Here is a 22,879-nt window from a genome sequence, read left to right on the forward strand (position 1 = left end):
ATTCAATATGATGCCTAGATCATTTTCCTGGGTAGTAGCTTCTAATATGGACCCCAACGTCGTGTAACTTCAGCATGGGTTATTTTTCCCTTGCACTTGTCCACATTAAATTTCATCTGCCATTTGGACTTCCAATCTTCCACTCTCACAAGGCCCTCCTGTAATTTATCACTATCTTCATGTGATTTACAACTCTGAATAATTTTGTGTTATCTGCACATTTGATCACCTCACTCATCGTATCCCTTTCTAGATCATTTAAAAATATATTAAAAAGCACTGGTCTAAGTACAGATCCCTGAGGCACTCCACTGTTTACCTTTATCCACTGAGAAAAACAGACCATTAAGCCTACTCTCTGCTCCCTGTCTTTATCCAATTTGCAATCCACAAAAAGGTCATTGCGTTCTATCCCATGACTTTTTAGTTTTCTTAAAAGCCTGTCATGATGGACTTTGTCAAACGTTTTCTGAAAATCCAAATACACCACATCTACGGTTTCACCTTTATCCACATGTTTATTAATCCCTTTAAAAAAATGGAGCAGATTTGTGAGGGATGACTTCCCTTGGGTAAATCCATGCTACGTTCCATTAAACGACGTCTTTCTATATGCTCTGTGATTTTCCTCTTTAGAATAGCTTCCACGATTTTTCCCCTATGCTGAAGTCAGGCTCACTGGTCTATAGTTTTCTGGATCACCCATGGAGCCCCTTTTAAATATTGGGGTTACATTGGCCACCCTCCAGTCTTCGGGTACACTTTTTTTTTTTTACACTCAGAACACAACCAGTTACAGCATCAGCATGGAAACTCACAACTTTACAGAAATTGAAATAAAAGTGCAGTTAAAGCTTGAGATCCAGCTTTGGATTGGAATTGACCAGAATATTATTTAATGGGAAGGTTTATGACAGCATCATAAATAAATCACAGCACAGGCTGGTAAATCTCACTCACTAAAATCTTGTCTACCTCATTCCCAAAGAGCAAGGGAAGAAGAAGAAAAAAAAACCCAAAAAAACAAAAAAGTTACCCCAAAAGCACTGCCCCTTCAGTTTTGCTTTTTACTGCAGTCTCTTTAACATTGTCTATATTTCACACGCTACTAGACAGGTAGCCCAACATCCCCAAACTCTGGGAACAACTATCAACCTTGCAGGAACAAGGGGCAAAAAAATGGAGAGCACATGCAGTAACATGAGAAGTGGAAACCTTGAAGCCAAGAAACATGCATATTCATAGTTTGAGCCAGTTGGCTCCTAAAATTAAGTTAAATTAAAAAAAAGAAAAACACACCACTGTACTTACATATCTGCTTCTTTTTGTCTGGATTTTTCAGTTACTTTATTCATAACAGAGTCAGCAATATTTAATTTATCTAAAAAATAAGAAGGAACTAAAGTAAGTTGTGTATGTAAGCAAACTAGTAGATTGTTTAAATTATTCTATTTTTATGATTTTAATTATATTTTGTCAATTTATTTTTACTTGTATTTTCTTTTAAAAACTGAATTTTATGAATTATTAGAATTTTATTTTAGGTGAGAATCTCATGTTTTATTTTTTTATACTTTAATATCTGTAATATGTTTTTTTAATTTGATGATGTATGTTTTTCTGCTCATCGCTCAGGCCTTCATTGTGTTGAGCGATCAAGAAATTTTAATAAATGTAAATGTAAATTGTTTCCTGCAATTCTTCCATCAATCAGCAACAATAAAACATTAACTGCTGGTGTCCTTAACAGTAGGAAGTGTGCGAGTAACAGCATACAAAACTTGTAGTAAGGAGAATGTCATCTGCAAGCTGACCTAAATCCCAACCGTTTCTGTTCCAATGACTTATAAAGTGCTGTCAACCTATATTACATCCAAAAAATGGCTTACTCATGAACTGCCAATTAATTAAATGAAACTGAACTTAACCCCTACTCACTTTTCAGACATCATTTGGTCCCTTCCTGCCCAAGGGCTGGTACCCAGGAAAAATAGTGAACACAGCTCCAACTTAATAGCCTACACCAGGGGCAGGCAACTGCAGTCCTGCAGGGCCACAAACAGGTTTGGTTTCCAGGACATCCACTGTGAATACGCATGAGATATTTGCATACAACAGAAGCAGTGCACGAAAATATACCTTGTGCACGTTCCTTGTGGAGTTCCTTGAAAACCAGATCCATCTGGGTACTTGCCAGGTTCTTATGGCCTGGATTGGCCTCTGTTGGAAACAGGATGCTGGGCTTGATGGACCCTTGGTCCGATATCCAGTATGGCATGTTCTTGATGGACCCTTGGTCTGACCCAGTATGGCATGTTCTTATGTTCCAGGACCAGAGCTGCCTAGAGCTTAAGATATGCCCTGCCTTTCAGCAGACAAATTCAAGTATATAAATTCAGACAAAAGAACACATCACATGATATATATCTGAATCTTGGTCCTCTGCATGAGCTATGAAATCTTCATCTACATATAAGTAAGACTATCTTAGTAGTACAGGAGCAGGCATACAAGTCATGTGCAAAACAATATGCAACAGCAGTTTCTTTTTCTCAATTCATGTTGTATGGGTTCTATAGACTTGAAAAGTGATGTCTTTTTACCATAGGAGAAATTTTCAGTAGGGCACCTAATTGATACTCTTTAGACCTAGTTTCTAACCCACGTAGATCCAGATGATATTCAAACACAAGGGATATGCGTACACTGCATTTCAATATTGGCTTGTTATAAGCTAAAATTACAAGCATCCACTATATATGTGCAGTTTTGAAGCTTTAATGTACATGCGGACTTTTCTCTTCCAAGTTAAACCCCAGGAATATTTTTTTTTTATAATACGGGAGGCTAAAAAAGTATGCACTTCGTGACCTGCAGGTTCATTCTGAACACGCTAAAAAAAAAAAAAAAAAAAATTCATCTTTAACATTCATCAACTTAAATCTTTTAAACCATTTAAACTTCTTTCTTCCTTGTTTCTAATGTACTAAACAAGCACTTTGGGGAGAGATTAAGCAAGAATATAAGAAGAAAAAGAGAAAAAAAAATATTTATCATTCCCTAAAGGGCTTAATTATAAGGGTTTACCGGGCTTATACATATTCCCAATTTCTTAGGACTGGGGATGTACTTCCTTCTTTTGACTGCGATATTCCTCTAAGAATTTCTCCAGATGTTCTGGTTCGTAGTAAATATATTTTTTACCTTCTACATACATCACTACTTTACATGGGAATCTTACAGCAATGTTAATTCCAAATGTTCTCGCCTGATTAGCTAATATCAAGAATTTTTTCCTACGCAGCTGAGTTTCCCTGGCAACATCAGGGTATACCCATATCTTTTGGCCTAAGTACAGGGAGGACCTCTTTTCCAAAAAATTTTTTAATACATTTTCCCTTTCTGATGATTGGGAAAATTTTACCAACAGGGTACCCCTCCTTTCCACTTGAGCACTAAAAGACTCCTCTATCAATGCTGTAACATTCAAAGTTGTTTCTACCTGATCTGTAGTTGCCTCAGAATCTTTCCAATTAATAAAGTATGCACTTATTATTTTTGGAATTTTTTCAGAAGAGTATAACAAAATCTCCTGTAAATAGTTTTTCAACTGCTCTTTTGGGGAGGTCATCCTACACTTAGGAAAATTTACTATTCGCAAGTTTACTTGTCGAATACTATTTTCTATCATTTCTACTTTTTTAGAGAGGATTGTTTCACCTTGTATAATAGTTGCCTGGGTCTGTTAAAGATGAATTTCTTGTTGGTATAATCGATTTATTGTAATGTAAATTTGAAATTTAGAAATAAATAATGGAAAAAAAAAAAAAAAAAAAGGAAATGGATGGCAGTTTGACTGAGTTACATGCAGATATTTAAACATTTTTACAGAAGTAGTTAAGACCCCTGCAGATGTTCCAGGGTCCTTAGGTCTCAACAAGCCATTGAGCATTTTTAGGCTTCTGCTCAACTAATTAGCAAAATTTAGATTTATCATACTCGCAGCTGGCACCAAATATCAGTTCAGATTCCACTTCTTAATATATTTCAGGCCTTCTTCTATGTGAACAGACAAGATAATCACTATGCCTATAAGCCGAAAACTTTAGAAGCAGCATATTACAAGGAGCGTGGCCAGCTCAACCTGAACACACACAGTCTGTATGATTGTGCTAGGGTGTCAAACCATCTTTGTACAGACATACAAAGGTTGTCACTTTCCACCATAATTGCTTCCAATCAGTAGCTATAAAAGCATGGATACTCAAACAGGCCGCACTTTCACATAAATAAGTATTTAGTTGTCTTCTGCTCTACAAGCAGTGTCCCATTCTCATGAGAGAATGAATAAAACTGAGGCAAAGGTGCAAGATACAGCTGTGTGTCAAGCGATGAGCCCCTCTGCTTGAATTTGTATCCATCTGCTGAGGACTTCGATATATCTCACGACCTATTCTAGGCTACTATGAGGAACATCCAAGAATATGCACTATTTGTGTAAAAAAAAAGTTAGAGAATTACCTCTAATAGTAACAAATGTTTAGTTTCATTAATATAAAATCTATTTCCTCAAACTCATCAATAAATGTTTCTAGTCCTGTAACATGAATGATAAATACATTAATTTACTCACCTAGATTTATTTTATTCTCAAACTTTCTTAAGGCTTTGTCCGAAGGAGTGAATACCTTGGCTGTGTTATTGCCATGCACTTGTCTGTTCGCCTAAAAGAAAAAAAAAAAAAAAAAGATTAATTTATCTTCAGTTTCCTATTCCAAGAATTTGCTAGCTGTAGAAAAGCTATTTTTATTGGCATAAAATCTTCAGAATATATTCCTGAGATGCTAAATCACCTGTTTCCTTAACTGGCCCCTGTAGGATCCAATAAGATCCTATCAGAGAGGATAAGGTTCTGATTAGGGCCTAGAGAACTGCAGACAAAAGAGTCACATTCCTAGACATTTTGTCCATCAGAATGTGGTTTTTGTTGTTGCATAAACTGCTAACCACCCAGTAGTTCCAGAGCTTTTCATCTTAGGGACCAACTGAGACAAGACAAAAATACAGGTGGCAAGTAGCCTACTGATTATAGAGCAGCGGGCTGAGAACAGGTAAGCCAGGGTTCAAAATCCCGATGCTCCTTGTGACCTTGGGCAAACGACTTTGCCCTCCATCGCCTCAGATACAACTTGGATTGTAAGCCGTCTCAGACATAAACCTACCTACAGAACCTGATTGTAACCAGAGTACAGGTTTGGAAAGGTGCGTTATCTGAAATTGAACCATTTTTATGTACCATACCCTGTACCAGTTTCTTTACGTTTTGTATATTTTTATAAACTGCTAACTTCTCAGAATTTCAAATGAAACTGCAAGCAGAGATGAAGACTATTGTCCTCAAGATCCATGCAAGATGACTTAGTTTCTGCACGCTACCTGCAGGTTACTTTCACGGGATGCGGCATAACGCTTGGTGAGGTTTCCACTTATGTTGCCCCAATCCCAGTCCTCCCCGTTTTCTTCCTGTTCCTCTTCTTCATCGTAACTTTCAGCATCAATTTCTAGAGCAGAACTTAAGTGTGATTCTGTTACGGCTGGATCCTCCTCCTTTGCTGTCACCACTTCTTGTGCATGTTCACTGAAAGAAAACAAATCTCAGCTCTACATTAAAAAAAAAAAAAAAAACCACACACATACAAGATGAAATGTAATCTTACTTGATATTTTCCCTTCCTTGAGTCCTGCTAGACCAGTCCTTACTCATGGATGTTTCCTCCTCTACAGCTGCTAGAGACAGAGGACACTGTAGAGATTACTTACCTGGTAATCTCGTTTTCCTTAGTGTATGCAGATGGACTCAAAACAAGTGGGTATAGTGTGCTCGTGCTAGCAGTTGGAGACGGATCTGACATCAGCACGGGTACATATACCCCCACAGGAAGTGAAGCAATTCAGTAATCTTCCTTGCAAAAGCTGTATGAGCTATATAAGTGTAGCTGTCCGATCAATTAATAAACAGGATTACCCTGACCGATTGATAGTAGCTGGAGACCGCCAGTATTCTTCAACCGGAAGGCGTCGACACCCGGCAGGGCGGAGGCCCTACATAAGTAAAAAACAGGGTTTACCGTGCATCGGCAAATCCCCATGTATACCGGCAGCCGGGTGGGATGCTGAGTCCATCTGCATACACTAAGGAAAACGAGATTACCAGGTAAGTAAACTCTACATTTCCTAGCGTGTAGCAGATGGACTCAAAACAAGTGGGATGTACAAAAGCTACTCCCGGACTGGGCGGGAGGCTGCCCGAGGTCCATGTAGGATTGCCCTCGCAAATGCTGTGTCCTCCCTGGCCTGAACGTCCAAACGGTAGAATCTGGAGAAAGTATGAAGGGAGGACCACGTTGCCGCTTTACATATCTCTGCCGGCGACAGCATCCCGGTTTCTGCCCAAGAGGCCGCTTGCGCTCTGGTAGAATGAGCCTTGACCTGTAGTGGAGGCAGCTTTCCTGCCTCTACGTAGGCTACCTTGATGACTTCTTTGATCCAGCGGGCGATGGTCGGCCGTGAGGCCGCTTCCCCTTGTTTCTTCCTGCCGTGCAGGACGAACAGGCGGTCCGTCTTTCGTACTGGTTCTGACATGTCCAGGTATCTGGGCAGTAATCTGCCAATGTCGAGATGACGTAGTAGTCTACCTTCTTCCAACTTCTGCAAACCATCCATAGTGGGCAAGGATATGGTTTGGTTGAGGTGAAATTGTGAGACGACCTTCGGCAAGAAGGAAGGAACTGTGCGAAGATGGATAGCCTCTGGAGCGATTCTGAGAAACGGATCATGGCAGGACAGTGCTTGTAGCTCTGAGATGCGACGGGCTGAACAGACAGCCAGTAAGAACACCATCTTCAAGGTCAACAAACGAAGGGACAGACCTCTCAGGGGCCTGAAGGTGGATCCCGCTAGAAAATCCAACACTAGGTTGAGGTTCCACAGAGGCACTGGCCACTTCAGTGGCGGGCGAATGTGCTTGACTCCTTTCAGGAATCGTGACACATCAGGGTGTGTAGCAATGGTGTTGCCATCCCTCCGGGGACCATAGCAAGATAGCGCCGCTACCTGTACCTTGATGGAGCTGAGAGAAAGGCCCTTCTGAAGCCCATCTTGTAGGAAGTCCAAAATGATAGGTATCTTAGCGGCATGTGGATTGGTGCTGTGAGAATCGCACCAAGCTTCAAAAACTCTCCAGATCCTTATATATGTAAGCGATGTGGAGAACTTGCGTGCTCGGAGGAGTGTATCGATTACCGCCTCAGAGTAACCTCTCTTCTTCAGTCGAGCCCTCTCAATGGCCAAACCGTAAGAGAGAATTGAGCCGGATCCTCGTGGATGATGGGGCCCTGCTGCAGCAGGTCCCGGTAAGGAGGCAGGGGTAATAAGTCCCCTGCCAGCAGTCTTCTCATGTCTGCGTACCAGGGTCTTCTTGGCCAATCCGGGGCCACTAGAAGAACTAGGCCTCTGTGTCGCTGAATCTTGTGTAGAATGGCACCCAGCAGGGGCCACGGAGGAAAGGCATATAGCAGAATCCCTTGAGGCCATGGTTGCACCAGGGCGTCGATCCCCTGGGATAGAGGATCCTGCCGGCGACTGAAATATCTAGGAACTTGAGCGTTGGACCGGTCCGCTAGTAGGTCCATGCCCCGCGTCCCCCACTGGTCTACGATCAGCTGGAAAGCCTTGGGCGACAGCTGCCATTCTCCCGGGTTCAGGCTTTCTCTGCTGAGGAAGTCTGCCTTGGCGTTGTCTATCCCTGCGATGTGGACGGCGGAGATATCTAGGAGATTTGCTTCTGCCCAAATCATCAGTGGAGTGATCTCCAGGGATACCTGTTGACTCCTGGTTCCGCCCTGTCGGTTGATGTATGCCACAGTGGTGGCGTTGTCCGACATCACTCTGACCACTCTGTTGCGAAGTCTGTGGGCAAATTGCAGGCACGCTAGCCTGACTGCCCGTGCCTCTAGTCGGTTGATGTTCCACCTCGACTCTTCTCTGTTCCACCGCCCTTGGGCGGCGAGTTCTTCGCAGTGGGCTCCCCATCCGTTCAGGCTGGCATCTGTAGTGAGCAGGGTCCAGGTTGGGAAGGACATCCTTGATCCCCGGCTCATGTGGTCGGGCTGCAACCACCACCGTATCTGATTCCGCACTCTGGCTGGTAGAGGTAGGTGTGTGGTGTAGTTCTGTGATCGTGGGCTCCACAGAGATAGGAGGGCGCGTTGTAATGGTCTCATATGAGCCCGCGCCCATGGTATCACCTCCAGAGTGGATGCCATAAGGCCGAGGACCTGTAGGTAATCCCAAGCTGTGGGCCGGGTGGCGCTCAGCAGGGCCTGCAGACGATTCCGGAGCTTTGATTTTCTCTTGGAGGTCAGGCTGACCTGGTCTTCCTGGGTGTCGAATCGGACCCCTAGGTATTCCAGCGACTGAGAAGGCTGTAGGGAACTCTTGTTCAAGTTTACTACCCGTCCTAGGCTTTCCAGAAGAGCAATAACTCTGTTGGTTGCCTGGTGGTTCTCCTCCGGTGACTTTGCCCTGATCAGCCAATCGTCCAGGTAGGGATGGACGAGGATTCCTTCCTTCCTGAGTGCCGCCGCCACTACTACTATGACCTTGGTAAAGATCCGCGGCGCGGTGGCTAACCCGAAGGGTAGAGCTCGGAACTGGAAGTGCTGATTCAGGACTTTGAAGCGTAAATAGCGCTGGTGATCCCGATGGATTGGGATATGCAAATAGGCTTCCGACAGATCTAGGGAGGTGAGAAACTCCCCTGGCTGTACAGCATTCTTGACAGACCGCAGAGTTTCCATGCGAAAGCTGGGGACCTGGAGGTGTCGGTTGACAGACTTCAGGTCCAGGACTGGCCGGAAAGTGCCCCCTTTCTTGGGCACTATGAAATAAATGGAATAATGCCCAGAACTTGTTTCCCCTGCAGGGACTGGGACTATGGCTCTTAGGGCCAGGAGCCTCCATAAGGTCTCTTCCAATGCCGTCTGCTTGAGAGGTGAGCAGGGAGATTCCACAAACTTGGCTGGCGGAAGCCGAAGAAAATCCAGGTAATATCCTTCTCGGATGATGGTGAGGACCCATTGATCCGAGGTGATCTCGACCCACCTGTGGTAGAAGAGGGTTAGCCTGCCCCCTATGGCCGCTACCCCCGGATGGGTCGGCTGATTGTCATTGTGGTGTCCGACCGGGGCCAGAACCCAGGCCGGCTCTCCTCTTGTTCTTAGCCCGAAAGGGCTGAGTCCTGGCCTGAGGACGAGATGCTTGGGAGCGAGTCCTATAAGGGTGGAAGCGCTGAGAGCTGCCACCTCTAGGTGTCCTTGAGAAGGTACGCTGGCTCCTCCTAGGCCTGTCTTCTGGTAGACGGGGTAATGGAGAGGTACCCCATGTCCTAGCCAATTGTTCGAGGTCGTTGCCGAACAGTAGGGACCCCTTAAAGGGCATTCTTGTGAGGCGGGACTTGGAGGAAGCGTCGGCCGCCCAATTGCATAGCCATAGCTGCCTCTGGGCCGCCACCGAGGAGGACACTCTCTTGGCAGCCGTACGGATGAGGTCGGAGGCTGCATCAGTGAGGTATGCGAGAGCGGACTCCATGTCTTCCCCAGGGGTGTTGGTTCGGGCCTGTGACAAACAGGAATGTGTAACCACGGTGCAGCAAGTCGCAATTCGTAAAGACATAGCTGCCACCTCAAAAGCCTGCTTCAAAATGGTGTCCATGCGACGGTCATGGGCATCCGTGAGGGCCGCTCCCCCCTCAACCGGAATGGTGGTGCGCTTCACAATGGCGCTAACGATGGCGTCTACTTTGGGGCACGCCAGAAGCTCCTTAGACATCGGGTCCAGAGGGTATATGCCCGACAGGGCCCGACCCCCTTGGAAAGAGGCCTCCAGCGCTTTCCATTCCAATTCAATCAGCTGCTGTGCTGCCTGTAAGAGAGGAAAATGGTGGGCCGTCTGGCGCAGACCCTCCAGCAGAGGGTTCATCTGCGGGTCCCCTGGGGCGCTTTGGGACGGAATGGCCAGTTCTGAAAGGCATTGGGACACCAAGCCTGGAAGATCCTCCTTCTGAAAGAAGCGTCTCATGGTCCAATATGGAGCCGTCCCCGAGGGAAGGACACCCTCCTCGGGGAATTCCTCTCCCTCCCCGGGACTATCTGGATCCCCAAAGCCGGGGCTGCCGGGCGGGGAGGGACGGGGCCGAGGTTTCGAAGGCCCAGGGCCTGGGTCTACCGGAACGGGAGGACCCACTGGAGGGGCAGACTGCCTCTGCACAAAGGTGTGGAGCCCTTGGAAGAACTCCACCCAGGAAAAGGAGACCAGATCTGGACGAATGGGCACCAGGCCTGTCGAAGTGCCTGGTTGCTGGCTGCTGCTTGCCAAGTCTGGAGTGTTCCCTGAGGAACCGCTGGGTTGGGACCTGCTCTGGCCCGGAACTCCCATGGCTTCCTCACATTGGGAATCCATGTCCTCGCTCTGGTTGGCTCTGAGGTTGCGTGCGGAGCAGAGACTTAGAGTTCGCATGTCCGAGTCAGGAGGAGCTGGCTCCGTGGATGCCTGAGCTCCCTGCTGCTCCATGGCTGCCATATTACCACCTCAGCTGGATTATGCGCCTATTAAGCGGGCGTCTTAGAAACGTAAGCCTATTGAGCGGGCGTCTTAGAAACGTACGCCTATGATCCGGCGTCTTACAAAGGTGCGCCTAAGCAATGCGCGCCTATGAGCGGGCGTCTTAGAAACGTGCGCTTATGAACCGGCGTCTTACAAAGGTGCGCCTAAGCAACGTGCGCCTATGAGCGGGCGTCTTAGAAACGTGCGTACAGCAACGGGCGCCTATCGCAGCGTGCATATGGCAACGGGCGCCTATCGCAGCGTGCGTATGGCAACGGGCGCCTATCGCAGTATGCGCAAGCAAGACAAAATGGCGATTTCTTCAGTGCGCTGTCCTCGCAAGCAGGCCCAGCCAGTCCGCACTTCCTCGGAGACCACAGTGAAGATGTACGCCTTACCTTGTCTTCGGCGCTTCCCGGCTGGAACCCGGGCGGTCTCCGGCTGCGGGGGGAGAGGGGAAAGTACCTTCACCGCCGCTCTAGGAAGTGCACCCGCTGCCTCTAGGCCGCGCCCGAACTCGTCTCGCTCGGGGGCCAAGTCCACGCCAGGACCGAGGCTGCCTCTATGCCGCGCCCGACTCATTCGGGGGCTAGGTCCCTGCTGCGACCCGGCCACCGGACCGAGGCTCGTACCTCCGAGGGACCACGGAAGTCAGCTCGGGAAACTCAACTGGGTGAGGGACCGACTGGTATCACTGCAGGAGTGCGGGGCTTGTCTTCAGTAAGTTTGTTCGATGAAATTTAGAAGTTAGAATTTGGAAACACACTCAGCGAGCGTGTGGGAGCTCCATACTGCTTTGGAGACAGAAATTACTGAATTGCTTCACTTCCTGTGGGGGTATATGTACCCGTGCCGACGTCAGATCCGTCTCCAACTGCTAGCACGAGCACACTATACCCACTTGTTTTGAGTCCATCTGCTACATGCTAGGAAAACCTTTTCTTTTCCCTTGTGACTTTATGCCCAGCTATAAGGAAAGTGTGGCCTTATAGGCAGTTGCCAGTAACTTGTCAGAGCAAGAAAAGCATCTACCCTACACAAATCTGTGTTCAAAAACAAAAACCAAGGACACAGCAGAGAGAGATCTCCCCTGATTTGTTCTGTATATGTTCCTTTTTTTATTTTTATGTTCAACTAATATACATATATTTCTCTCCCCCCCCCCCCCCCCCCTTTTTTTTTATGGAAGGAATGGAATATGGAACTTCTACCCCCTCAAAGTGATAGAAATTGAACAGAAAAGTAAAAGAAATTGTGCATATTTTCTGCATTGTGCTAGGATCTGGCAGCACCATATTCCCAAATGGGCCTTGGCCTGGTCTAGCAGGACTCAAGGGAAGGAAATCATCATGCAAGATAAAATTTCACCTTCCTTTATTAGCCCTCTAGACTAGTCCTTACTCATGGGAAGTACCTTATTCAGGTGGACAGTCTTGGCCAGCACATCCAGTCTGTAATGCTTGGTAAAGGAATGAAGGGAGGACCAGGTGGCTGCCCTTCAGATCTCATCGGGAGCCATCAATGACACCTCTGCTCATGACAATACCTCTGCGGGTGTCCATTTACCCCTGAGGAGGTAAGCTGAAGTGACTTGCTTCCTTAATCCATTTGGCTATCAGAGGCTGCTTCTCCCTTCTGTGGACCTCAGTACAGTATGAACAACCTATCTGTCTTCTGGATAAAGATTCATATAATGTTAAGGTATCTAAAGGTTAAGCCGGATATCCAATAGGTGAACTTCAGAGATAGAGACCAGAGACCACACCCTCCTTATAGTTAGGCATAACATCACAAGTTAAAAGAAAAGGCAGTGTCTCCTTTGTCTCCAGCAGCTTTGGAGGGGGAAATTCCCAAAAGTGAGGACTAGTCTATCAGATAGATAAGAAATCTATAGTTAGGGTTATCAATAAAAAGAGCAGTAAAGTGAAACAATACTCAGTCTTTTCCTTTATTACTACCACCATCAATTCACTTTTGATAGTTTTACAGTTGCACCAATTTACACACAATAACTCAAATAACTGAAATACCACAATGTACTTATGCCATAATTGGTATTACAACAAAATGTAATAAACAAAGAAAATGGAGAAATTACTTACCTGATAATTTCGTTTTCCTTAGTGTAGACAGATGGACTCAGGACCAATGGGTATAGTGTACTCCTGATAGCAATTGGAGACTGATCAGATTTCAATCTGACGTCAGCCCTAGTACATATACCCCTGCAGGAAGTGCAGCACTTCTCCTTGAAAAGCATTGTGGATATGTGAGTGACTGACTAATTTGAATAACTTGATTAACTTCATAACTTGATTAACTTCATAACTTGATTAACTTCATAACTTGATTAACTTCATAACTTGATTAACTTGGACTGGTTAAATTGGCTATAGCTGGAGACTGATAGTGCCCTTAACCAGGAAACGTCGACACTTGGCAGGATGGGTGTCCTAGATGAAGGAAAGCATGGCTTACCCTTGAATCACTTGCTCCCGGGAATGTCCCCCAAGAATTCCATGAGTAACGGCAGCCGTGGGTGGGATGCTGAGCCCATCTGTCTACACTAAGGAAAACAAAATTATCAGGTAAGTAATTTCTCCATGTCCTAGCGTGTAGCAGATGGACTCAGGACCAATGGTATGTATAAAAGCTACTCCTGAACTGGGTGGGAGGCTGCCCGTGACCCACTTAGTACTGCCCTTGCAAATGCTGTGTCCTCCCGAGCCTGAACATCCAGGCGGTAAAACTTGGAGAAGGTGTGGATGGAGGACCATGTCGCTGCCCTGCAGATCTCGGCAGGTGACAGCATCTTGGTTTCTGCCCAGGACACTGCTTGGGCTCTAGTAGAATGGGCCTTGACTTGTAGTGGCGGCGGCTTGCCTGCTTCTACGTAGGCCGCCTTGAGGACTTCTTTGATCCAGCGGGCTTGGTTGCTCGCGAGGCCGCTTCCCCTTGCCTCTTCCCGCTGTAAAGGACGAATAGTGGGCAGTTTTTTGTAGGGGGTTCCGACATTTCCAGGTATCTGGATAGGAGTCTGCCGATGTTGAGGTGGCGTAGAATTCGAGCCTCTTCCGAATTTTTATGCTCATCCGGTGATGGTAGCATGATGGTTTGGTTGATATGGAAGTGAGACACCACTTTGGGGAGGAATGAGGGGACCGTGCGTAGCTGGATGGTTCCCGGGGTGAGCCTGAGGAATGGCTCACGGCAGGACAGTGCTTGTAGTTCAGATATACGGCGGGCTGAACAAACTGCCAGCAGGAATGCTGTCTTCAAAGTTAATAGGAGAGACAGGCCATGGAGAGGTCTGAAAGAGGCTCCTGCTAAGAAATCCAGGACCAGGTTGAGGTTCCAAAGAGGTACCGGCCACTTTAGGGGTGGGCGGATGTGCTTGACTCCTTTCAGGAAGCGTGAAACATCCGGGTGAGAATCTATGCTGTCGCTCTTGGTCCCGTAGCATGACAATGCGGCCACCTGTACCTTGATGGAGTTGAGAGACAATCCCTTCTGTAGGCCATTCTGTAGGAATTCCAAGACAGCAGGAATTTTGACTGAGCGTGGTATGATGTCGTGTTCCTCACACCAGGCTTCGAATACTCTCCAAATCCTTATGTATGTTAGAGATGTGGAGAACTTGCGTGCTCGGAGTAGGGTGTCGACGCTCTCTCAGGCGAGCCCTCTCAATGGCCAGACCGTAAGAGAGAATCGAGCTGGATCCTCGTGGAGGATTGGCCCTTGTTGGAGCAGGTCTCTGTGAGGAGGTAGTGGCAGGGGGATCTCTGTCAGTAGTCTTCGCATGTCTGCGTACCACGGTCTTCTTGGCCAGTCCGGGGCCACCAGAAGAACTGGTCCCCTGTATAGTTCTATCTTGTGAATGATTGAGCCTATTAGGGGCCACGGCAGGAAGGTGTATAACAAGAGTCTCCTGTGGCCAGGTCCGTACCAGGGTATCGATCCCCTGGGACTGAGGTTCCCGCCTGCGGCTGAAGTAACTGGGCACTTGGGCGTTGGACAGGTTTGCCAGAAGGTCCATGGTTGGTGTTCCCCAATGGTTCACTATCAGTTGGAACGCTGTGGTCAACAGCTTCCATTATCCTGGGTTTAGACTTTCTCTGCTGAAGTAATCCACCGTGATGTTGTCTTTCCCGGCGATGTGGACGGCCGAGATCTCCTAGAGATTCACTTCCGCCCACAACATTAGGGGGTCTATTTCCAGAGACACCTGTTGGCTTCTGGTTCCTCCCTGACGGTTGATGTAGGCCACTGTTGTGGCATTGTCAGACATTACTCTGACCGCTTTGTCTCTGAGTCTGTGACCAAACCGTAGGCAGGCTAGTCTGACTGCCAGAGCTTCTAGACTATTGAGGTTCCATCCCGACTTCTGCGTTCCACTGCCCTTGGGCGGTTAGCTCTTCGCAGTGTGCTCCCCATCCTCATAGGCTGGTGACCATGGTGAGCAGGATCCAAGTCGGTGAGGATAGTCTTGTTCCCTGGCTCAGGTGGCCATCTTGTAGCCACCATCGTAGTTGGGTCCGAACTCTGCCCAGGAGCTGTAGACGTACGGCGTAGTTCTGGGACAGTGGATTCCATCGCGATAGGAATGAGTGCTGTAGGGGTCTCATGTGAGCTCGTGCCCATAGCACTAGCTCCAGTGTGGATGCCATGAAACTGAGGACTTGTAGGTAATCCCATGCTGTGGGCCAGGGTTCGCTCAGCAGGGTTTGCAACTGGTTCATCAGTTTTATAATCTCCTTGTCCGTGTGAGGCTGATCTTGTCTTCTTTGGTGTCGAATCGCACTCCTAAGTATTCCAGAGACTGAGAGGGGTGCAGACAGCTCTTGTTTGTGGTGACCACCCATCCGAGGCTCTCCAGTAGAGCTTGGACTCTGTTGATTGCCTGGTGACTTTCCTCTGGGGATTACGCCCTGATCAGCCAATCGTATAGGTAAGGGTGTACGAGGATTCCTTCCTTCCTCAGTGTTGCTGCCACCACCACTACGATCTTGGTGAACGTCCGGGATGCTGTGGCTAACCCGAAGGGTAGTGCCCAGAACTGGTAATGACGGTCCAGGATTTTGAAGCGTAGGACGCGCTGATGTTCTTGATGGATCGGAATGTGTAGGTAAGCTTCTGACAGATACAGGGATGTGAGGAACTCTCCCGGTTGTATTGCCTTTATTACAGAGCGTAGGGTTTCCATGCGAAAGCGGGGGATCCTCAGATGACGGTTGACAGGCTTGAGGTCTAGGATGGGCCTGAACATCCCCTCTTTCTTGGGGACGATAAAATAAATGGAATAATGCCCAGTATTTATTTTTGTGGAGGCACTGGGGTTATGGTCTCGAGGGCCAGTAATCTGGTCAGTGTAGCTTCCACTGCCATCCTCTTGGAGGGGTCGTGGCAGGGGGATTCCATGAACTTGTCCGGAGGGGTTCAGAGGAAATCCAGGTAGTACCCCTCTCGAATGATGGTTAGGACCCACTTGTCTGAAGTTCTCAACCCATCTTTGGTAGAATAGGGCAAGTCTGCCCCCTATGGCTTCTTCCTTTGGATGGGTCGGCTGATTCTCATTGTGGGGTGCGGCTGGGGCCTGGACCAGAGCTGGTTCCCCTTTTGTTGTGCTTGTTCTGAAAGGACTGGTTCCTGCCTGTAGGACGAGATGCTTGATAAGTGTTTCTGTATGGATTGAAGCACTGTGAGCCTCTGCCCCTGGAGGGTCGGGGGAAGGGTTGCTGTTTTCTCTTATTCCTGTCCTCTGGTAGCCGCAGCAGTGGGGACTCGCCCCATTTGTTAGCCAGTTTCTCTAGTTCGCTGCCGAACAGGAGGGATCCCTTGAAGGGCATCCTTGTGAGTCTTGTTTTGGAAGACATGTCGGCCGACCAGTTTCGGAGCCAGAGTTGCCTCCTGGCTGCCATAGCTGATGACACTTCTCTAGCTGCGGTGTGCACCAGATCGGAAGCAGCATCAGCGAGGAATGATACTGTTGGTTCCATGGCTTACCCAGGAGTGTTGCTCCTGGCCTGTGATTGGCAGGCACGTGTCACCACGATGCAGCAGGCCGCTATTTGTAGGGACATAGCTGAGACGTCAAAGGACTGTTTAAGGATGGATTCCAGACATCTGTCTTGTGCATCTTTGAGTGCTGCACCTCCCTCCACTGGGATAGTAGTGCGCTTCGAGACCACGCAGACCATGGCATCCACTTTTGGGCATGTCAGAAGGTCTTTGGCTGCCTGGTCCAGAGGATACATGGCTGCCATAGCCTGTCCCCCTTTCAATGTAGACTCTGGAGCAATCCATTCCAGGTCAATTAAGCTGTTGAACGGCTTGTAACAGAGGGAAATGGCAGGAAGTCTGACAGAGTCCCTCTAGCAGAGGGATTCGTCTTGGGCTGCCCAGAGGCACTTGTGCCCGGGATAGCAAGCTCCTTCAGGCTGCGAGTGACCAGGTCTGGAAGCTCGTCCTTGGTGAAGAAGCGTCTTATGGTCCGGTGGAGTTCCCCCTCCTCCAGGGGCTCTGATTCCTCCTCCGAGTTGTCCGTGTCCCCATAGGTGGGGCTTCTGGGCGGTGAATTCACTAATCTGGGCCTAGAGGGGCCCGGGGCGTAAAGGTCCTCTGGTGAAGGCTGTGGCCGTCTTATCGGAGGCGCAGTCTGCATGTGGACAAAGGTGTGCAGGCCTTTGAAGAATTCCACCCAGGAGATAGACGCTGGGTCCAAGCTAGGAGGCGCTGTGTCCCTGGGGGGGCCCCGTTTGAGGAGGGGTCCCGCTGGAATTTGCTAGGTCCGGGGTACTTATTGAGGAGCTAGCACTCAGTCCCGGATGGGGCTGGCCCTGGGCTGGATCACCCAGGACCTCCTCGCACTGGATACACAGGGCGTTGACCTCTTTGTGTTGTGCGGCTCTGATGTTGCATGCTGGGCAGAGGCCCTGAGCCTTGAGCTCCTTTTCCGGTGGTGCCATGGATGTAGGCATGTAAAATCTGTTATGCCCTCCGGTGCATCGACTATGCGCCCAAGTCGTAGATATGCGCTCGGTACAGTAAGCTCGTGTTACATGCGTAACTTGTGCACACGGTTCTTGCGCGTGCGATGTTGTGCGCACAAGTAATTTGTGCGCCCGGCTCGCCCTTTGTGCGCACGGATCGAGACGGCGGACAGGGTGGCGAACAGGGCCAAATGGCGACAGCGACCACGCGGAATAGATGGCGACCACCTCTGAGGGTCTCCACGTGGGAGGACCCTTGGATCTAACCGGGGCCCAGCCAGCGACCTGTGCGACTCCTCGAGCGTCGGAGACCAGAGTCTTTAAAGAAGATTTCTACCTTACCTTGTCTCGGCGCTTCCCGGTTTCGTTCTGGGCGGTCTCTGGCTGCGGGGGGAGAGGGGATATACCTTCACCGCCATACTCGAGGTTGCACCCGCTGCCTCTCAGCCACGCCCGAAATCGGGGGCTAGGTCCCCTCCGAGGGTCAACTCAGAGGGATCGCGGTAATTACCTCGGGAATTCTCAACTGGGGGAGGGACCTCTACAGGAGAGCAGGGCTCGTCTGTTTCGGGTTTTCTCTGTTAAATTTACTCTAACGCTTTGAGAGCGTGCAGGTAGTCCCTAACTGCTATGGAAACGGAAAATACTGAAGAGCTGCACTTCCTGCAGGGGTACATATACTAGGGCTGACGTCAGACTGAAATCTGATCCATCTCCAACTGCTATCAGGAGTACACTATACCCATTGGTCCTGAGTCCACCTGCTACACGCTAGGAAATCAAAATTATAAGAACACAAAAACCACCATACTAAGCCAGATCAAGGGTCCAGCAAGCCCAATATCCTGTTTCCAATAGTGGACAATCCAGATCAAATACCTGGCAGGATCCCAAATAGATTAATCCCAGACTGCTTAGGCCTAGAGATAAGCAGTGGCTTTCCCTAAGTGTACCTGGCTAATAACAGTTTATGGACTTTCCCTTCAGGAATTTGTCCAAACCTTTTTTAAAACATAGCATTAACTGCCTTTACCACATCCTCCAGTAATGAATTTCAGAGGTTAACTGAGAATTGAGTGAAAAAATAATTTTCTCCAATTTGATTTAAATGTGCTACCTATTAATTTCATGAAATGTCCCCTGTTCTTTCTTTTTTTTTTTTTTTTAGAGCAACTGATTTGCATCTAATCATTCAACTCCACATGTTATTTTCTAGACCTCTCTTCTCTAAGCTGAAGAGCCCTAACTTATTTAGCCTTTCCTGTCAGGGGAGCTGTTGCATCTCTTTTATAGAGATGTGCTTCGTTTAAGGTTTTTGGGTTGGGCTTCGGTTCGGGAACTTCATGGAAAATTTCATTTTCCTGTGGCTCAGTTTTTTATTTCGGCGATTTTCGCCGAAGTGTGTTAGTGCGCATTAACAAGTCTTAATGTGCATTAACAATCAGTTACTGCGCACTCTCTCACCTTTAGTGCGCACTACACAGACTGAGATAGTGCGCACTAGCTAGATGTTAATGCGCATTAAGGCTCATTAGTGCTCACTAACAGGTTAGTGCACCCTAATAGAACTTACAGCGCAATATGTATCTAGTAGAGCGCTGTAACTAACCTGTTAGTGAGCACTAACAAAAACTGCTACTTAAAAATTAAAACGTATCAATTCATGAGGAGTTCGTTAGCTAGAGGTATGGTTCTGCGTTCCCATTGGCTCTCTCCACCTTGAAGACAACCAATGGGAATGTAGGGCCATAACTGCCCATCCGGAGGTAGCGCGCACTAGTGCATAGTTAGTGCGCACTATGTCAACATTAGTGCGCACCACACCGCGCATACTCGACGGTATCCCCAGGGGCCATTTTGCTTCTTTATGTGCACTAACTTTTCCAGAAGCCAGCCAGAGAGACAGCATCAGCAGTGACTGACAGCAATAGAGAGCAGAGTGCGTGCATACTGTCTGAATGTGCTCTGTGTCTGTCAAGTTATACCACTAAGTATATAAGGTTTTGTGGAGTTAGTTTTCTATAGTTAGTTATATAGTTAATGCACTCTATTTTATGTAAAGTAAACAGAGTTTACTTTATATAATAGAAACAGAAAACTGTGACCACAGTTTAAATGTTTTCTTCACTACATTTATTTAGGTTGGTTTTTTTCGCTAAAGTAACAAAATATAAAAATAATATTAAATGAAGTACTTTATTTCATTTTAAGTTAAGTTACATTAGGGGAAATAAAACGTTTAACACACAAAGTACTTTATTTTATTTTATGCAACTTTAGTGAAAAAAAAGTTTAATACAGTTCTCACCAGTTGTGTCAGCTGTTCCTTCAGAGACGGGGGAACTGCCTGGTCCGTCACCCCCTCCCCTCCCCCCATATATCAGCCAGTGAGTGGTGTGTGGGGGGAGGATCGTGATGGGTGAGACAGCTCCCTGCATTATATGGGGGAGGGGGTGACGGGCCAGGCAGTTCCCCCATCTCTGAAGGACATCTGTCTGTTCAGAAGCTCACACCTTAATGCAGGGAGCTGTCTCACCCTTCACCCCTTCTCTCCCCCATGTCCCAGCCAGTGAATGGTGAGGGAGGGGGGGGGGCGAGGATCATGACAGGTGAGACAGCTCCTTGCATTAAGATGTGAGCTTCTGAACAGACAGCTGTCCTTCAGAGACTGGGATCTGCCTGGCCCGTCACCCCCTCCCTCTCCACCATGTCCCAGTCAGTGAATGGTGTGTGTGTGTGGTGGGGGGGGGGGGGGGGGGGAGGATTGCGATGGGTGAGACAGCTCCCTGCATTAAGGTGTGAGCTTCTGAACAGACAGCTGTCCTAAAGCACATACTTTTTTTTTTTCAATGTTCTTTTTTATTTTCTCATGGTAGGATGGAATGTGACAGGGAATTGCCCCCACTGTCCTCTTTGAAGGTGGCAGCTGCGAAGATAAGAGCAAGGTCCAGGAAGCCCCGCTTTACGGAGGCCAATGTAGACCTCCTGGCCAGGCTCATCCTCCTGGTTGAGGGGAGCCTTTACACCCCCCCCTCCCCAGGCCGAACCTGGAAAGGGAGTCTGTAGTCTGGGCCTCTCTCCAGGAGAAGTTTTGCCGGCAGGCCTCTTACCCTCGTGAGATTGAAGATCTCAAAAAGAAAGGTGAGAGATAATGATATGCATATTGTTAAATTATTATTTATATTTTGTATTTGAAAATTGAATAGAGTAGTAGTAGTAGCAGCAGCAGCAGCATAGAGTGAGTTATATAAAGTTATAACTATAAGTACAGTAATAATTTAAAATAAATATATTTTAGAAGAACAGAAGTAGTAGTAGTGTACCACCTTTACCCTATTCTATACTTACTAACTAAACTACAAAAGAAACAAAGTTATCCGAGGTATTAATATTTATGATTTTCAAATGTATTTGGGATTTTGAATGCCACATTGAAAGATAAAAAAAATACTATTTTATATTTAGTTGTTACTAACTTTTCTATGTTGCATAAAAAATAACCTAGTAGGTCAAGGCAAAACTTGGGCATATTGGTTATAGTTATTAATCAATGTTATTTTTTTTCCTTTATCCCTCTAATTCTCAGGTCATAACCTATGACTTCACAAGGGTGGGCGGCTCTAGGAGGTCCGCAGAACTCTCTCCCGTCCCTTGCCTGGTAGGTTGTTTTCAGAATACTACACAACTACACAAATATTCATTCAATAAGTGTGTTGCTGCTGCTGTACTAAATTTTAATTGTAATGGAATTTAACGTAATGGAATTTAATTTGTTTAATTATGTTTATTATTATTATAACAATGAATGAATGCTTGTGGCTGATCTCATTCCTGTTTTTAACATTTTAACTGTTCTCTGAATTTTGATCTGTCTTGTACAGAACCACACCCTGGCAGGGACGAGGCGGGACTTCCTGAGCCTAGAGGAGCTGCCACCAGAGGAGAACGGAGGCACCAGCAGCTAGTGGGCCAGCTAATATATCTGGGCCTCAGTCTGAGGCTGAAAAACAAAATTTTTTGAGATCAGTCAGTTATAGTGGCTGGGATAGATGTATGTATGTATTTGTTTATATTATAATGACACTGAGTGACTACAGGGTAGATTAACTTGCTCGCACGCATCCAATATTTGCTTATTTATTTGCCATATATGTATTGTTCTATGTCTCATGTTGAATTTTTTTTTTTTACATTTCTTTACAGGGCAAGAAGAGACAGCCGAGGCGGCAGCAACAGCACTGGCAACAGCCCAGCCCAGCACTGTCTCTGCCATACTTCCTCCAGGATCTCCTCCTGGTTGTGCATGCCCTGCACAGTTTGCCAAGCTGGAGGAAATCCTGCAGGAAGTATGGCAGTTGAGGGCTGAATGTGATGCGAATTTCATGAATGTAGAAAGGAGGTTGTCAGCCCTGGAGGCCTCTCAGGAGCAGGGGGCAATGGCATCTCGTGAGGAGGAGATGCCAGTACTCTCTGCTCCAGAGCAGGATCCTCCCGGGTAGCCACCCGCCTCTCTCCACATGACCCTGCAAAAGGTCAAGGATGAAATTCACATCACATTCAGCCCTGACCAGAAAGGAAGACTCCACTCATTTTTTTTTAATTTATAGAATTATATTTTTTTTTTTTAATTGTTAAATGTGTGAATAAAATATTTTAAAAAAAATATTTTGTCATTTTAGAAATATTAGTGGACTGAGAATTCTTCTAATGTGACAAACAGTCCAGTGTGTTTGATTACATTCATAGATGTCTTTCTGTATTTATTACTATACTATTAAAAAAAGTTATGTATTAATAATTATTATTCCTAAATTAAATAGTATGGTATTAAATTACAGAGAGCAGACATGTACGTATTATAATCCAACAAATTTCAGTGTTTTTACTAGTATGGCACTCAGTCATACACTTTCATAAAACATTCAGTCTGGTTGAATTAGCACAAGTTGTATACTTGTGAGCAGTAGCGCCAACGTCAAGGCTTCAACCATGGCTACTGACCATTCACACATCTTTCAACCTGGCCAATGCAATATTGTGCACTGCACTGCACTCAGGCTAATGCAACGGGTATACACTTCGATGCCAAAAATTGCTGCATGACCAAGACAGCCATTTAAAGCGGTAAATGTAATGCTTGTGATACTAAAGAAGGAGTAAGAGAAAGCAGAATCATGAAAAAAAAATCCTTCAGAAATGTACAACTGCTGGGCGCTCAGTTTTTCTTT

The 22,879-nt window shown here is 46.8% G+C and overlaps 1 protein-coding gene across 1 annotated transcript in view; it reads right to left on the bottom strand.

Moving 5' to 3' along the window:
- Positions 1-22,879, bottom strand: part of RIOK1 (RIO kinase 1) — a 122,215-nt gene that overhangs the window by 74,572 nt on the left and 24,764 nt on the right. The window contains exons 2-4 of the mRNA XM_029590547.1: positions 5,437-5,638; positions 4,634-4,724; positions 1,312-1,381 (exon numbers count right to left, since the gene is read on the bottom strand). Coding sequence (XP_029446407.1) covers positions 1,312-1,381; positions 4,634-4,724; positions 5,437-5,638 — 363 coding nt within the window. The remainder of the gene's footprint in view (positions 1-1,311; positions 1,382-4,633; positions 4,725-5,436; positions 5,639-22,879) is intronic.

This window comes from Rhinatrema bivittatum, chromosome 2, assembly GCF_901001135.1.
Source record: "Rhinatrema bivittatum chromosome 2, aRhiBiv1.1, whole genome shotgun sequence".
NCBI classification, from domain to species: domain Eukaryota; kingdom Metazoa; phylum Chordata; class Amphibia; order Gymnophiona; family Rhinatrematidae; genus Rhinatrema; species Rhinatrema bivittatum.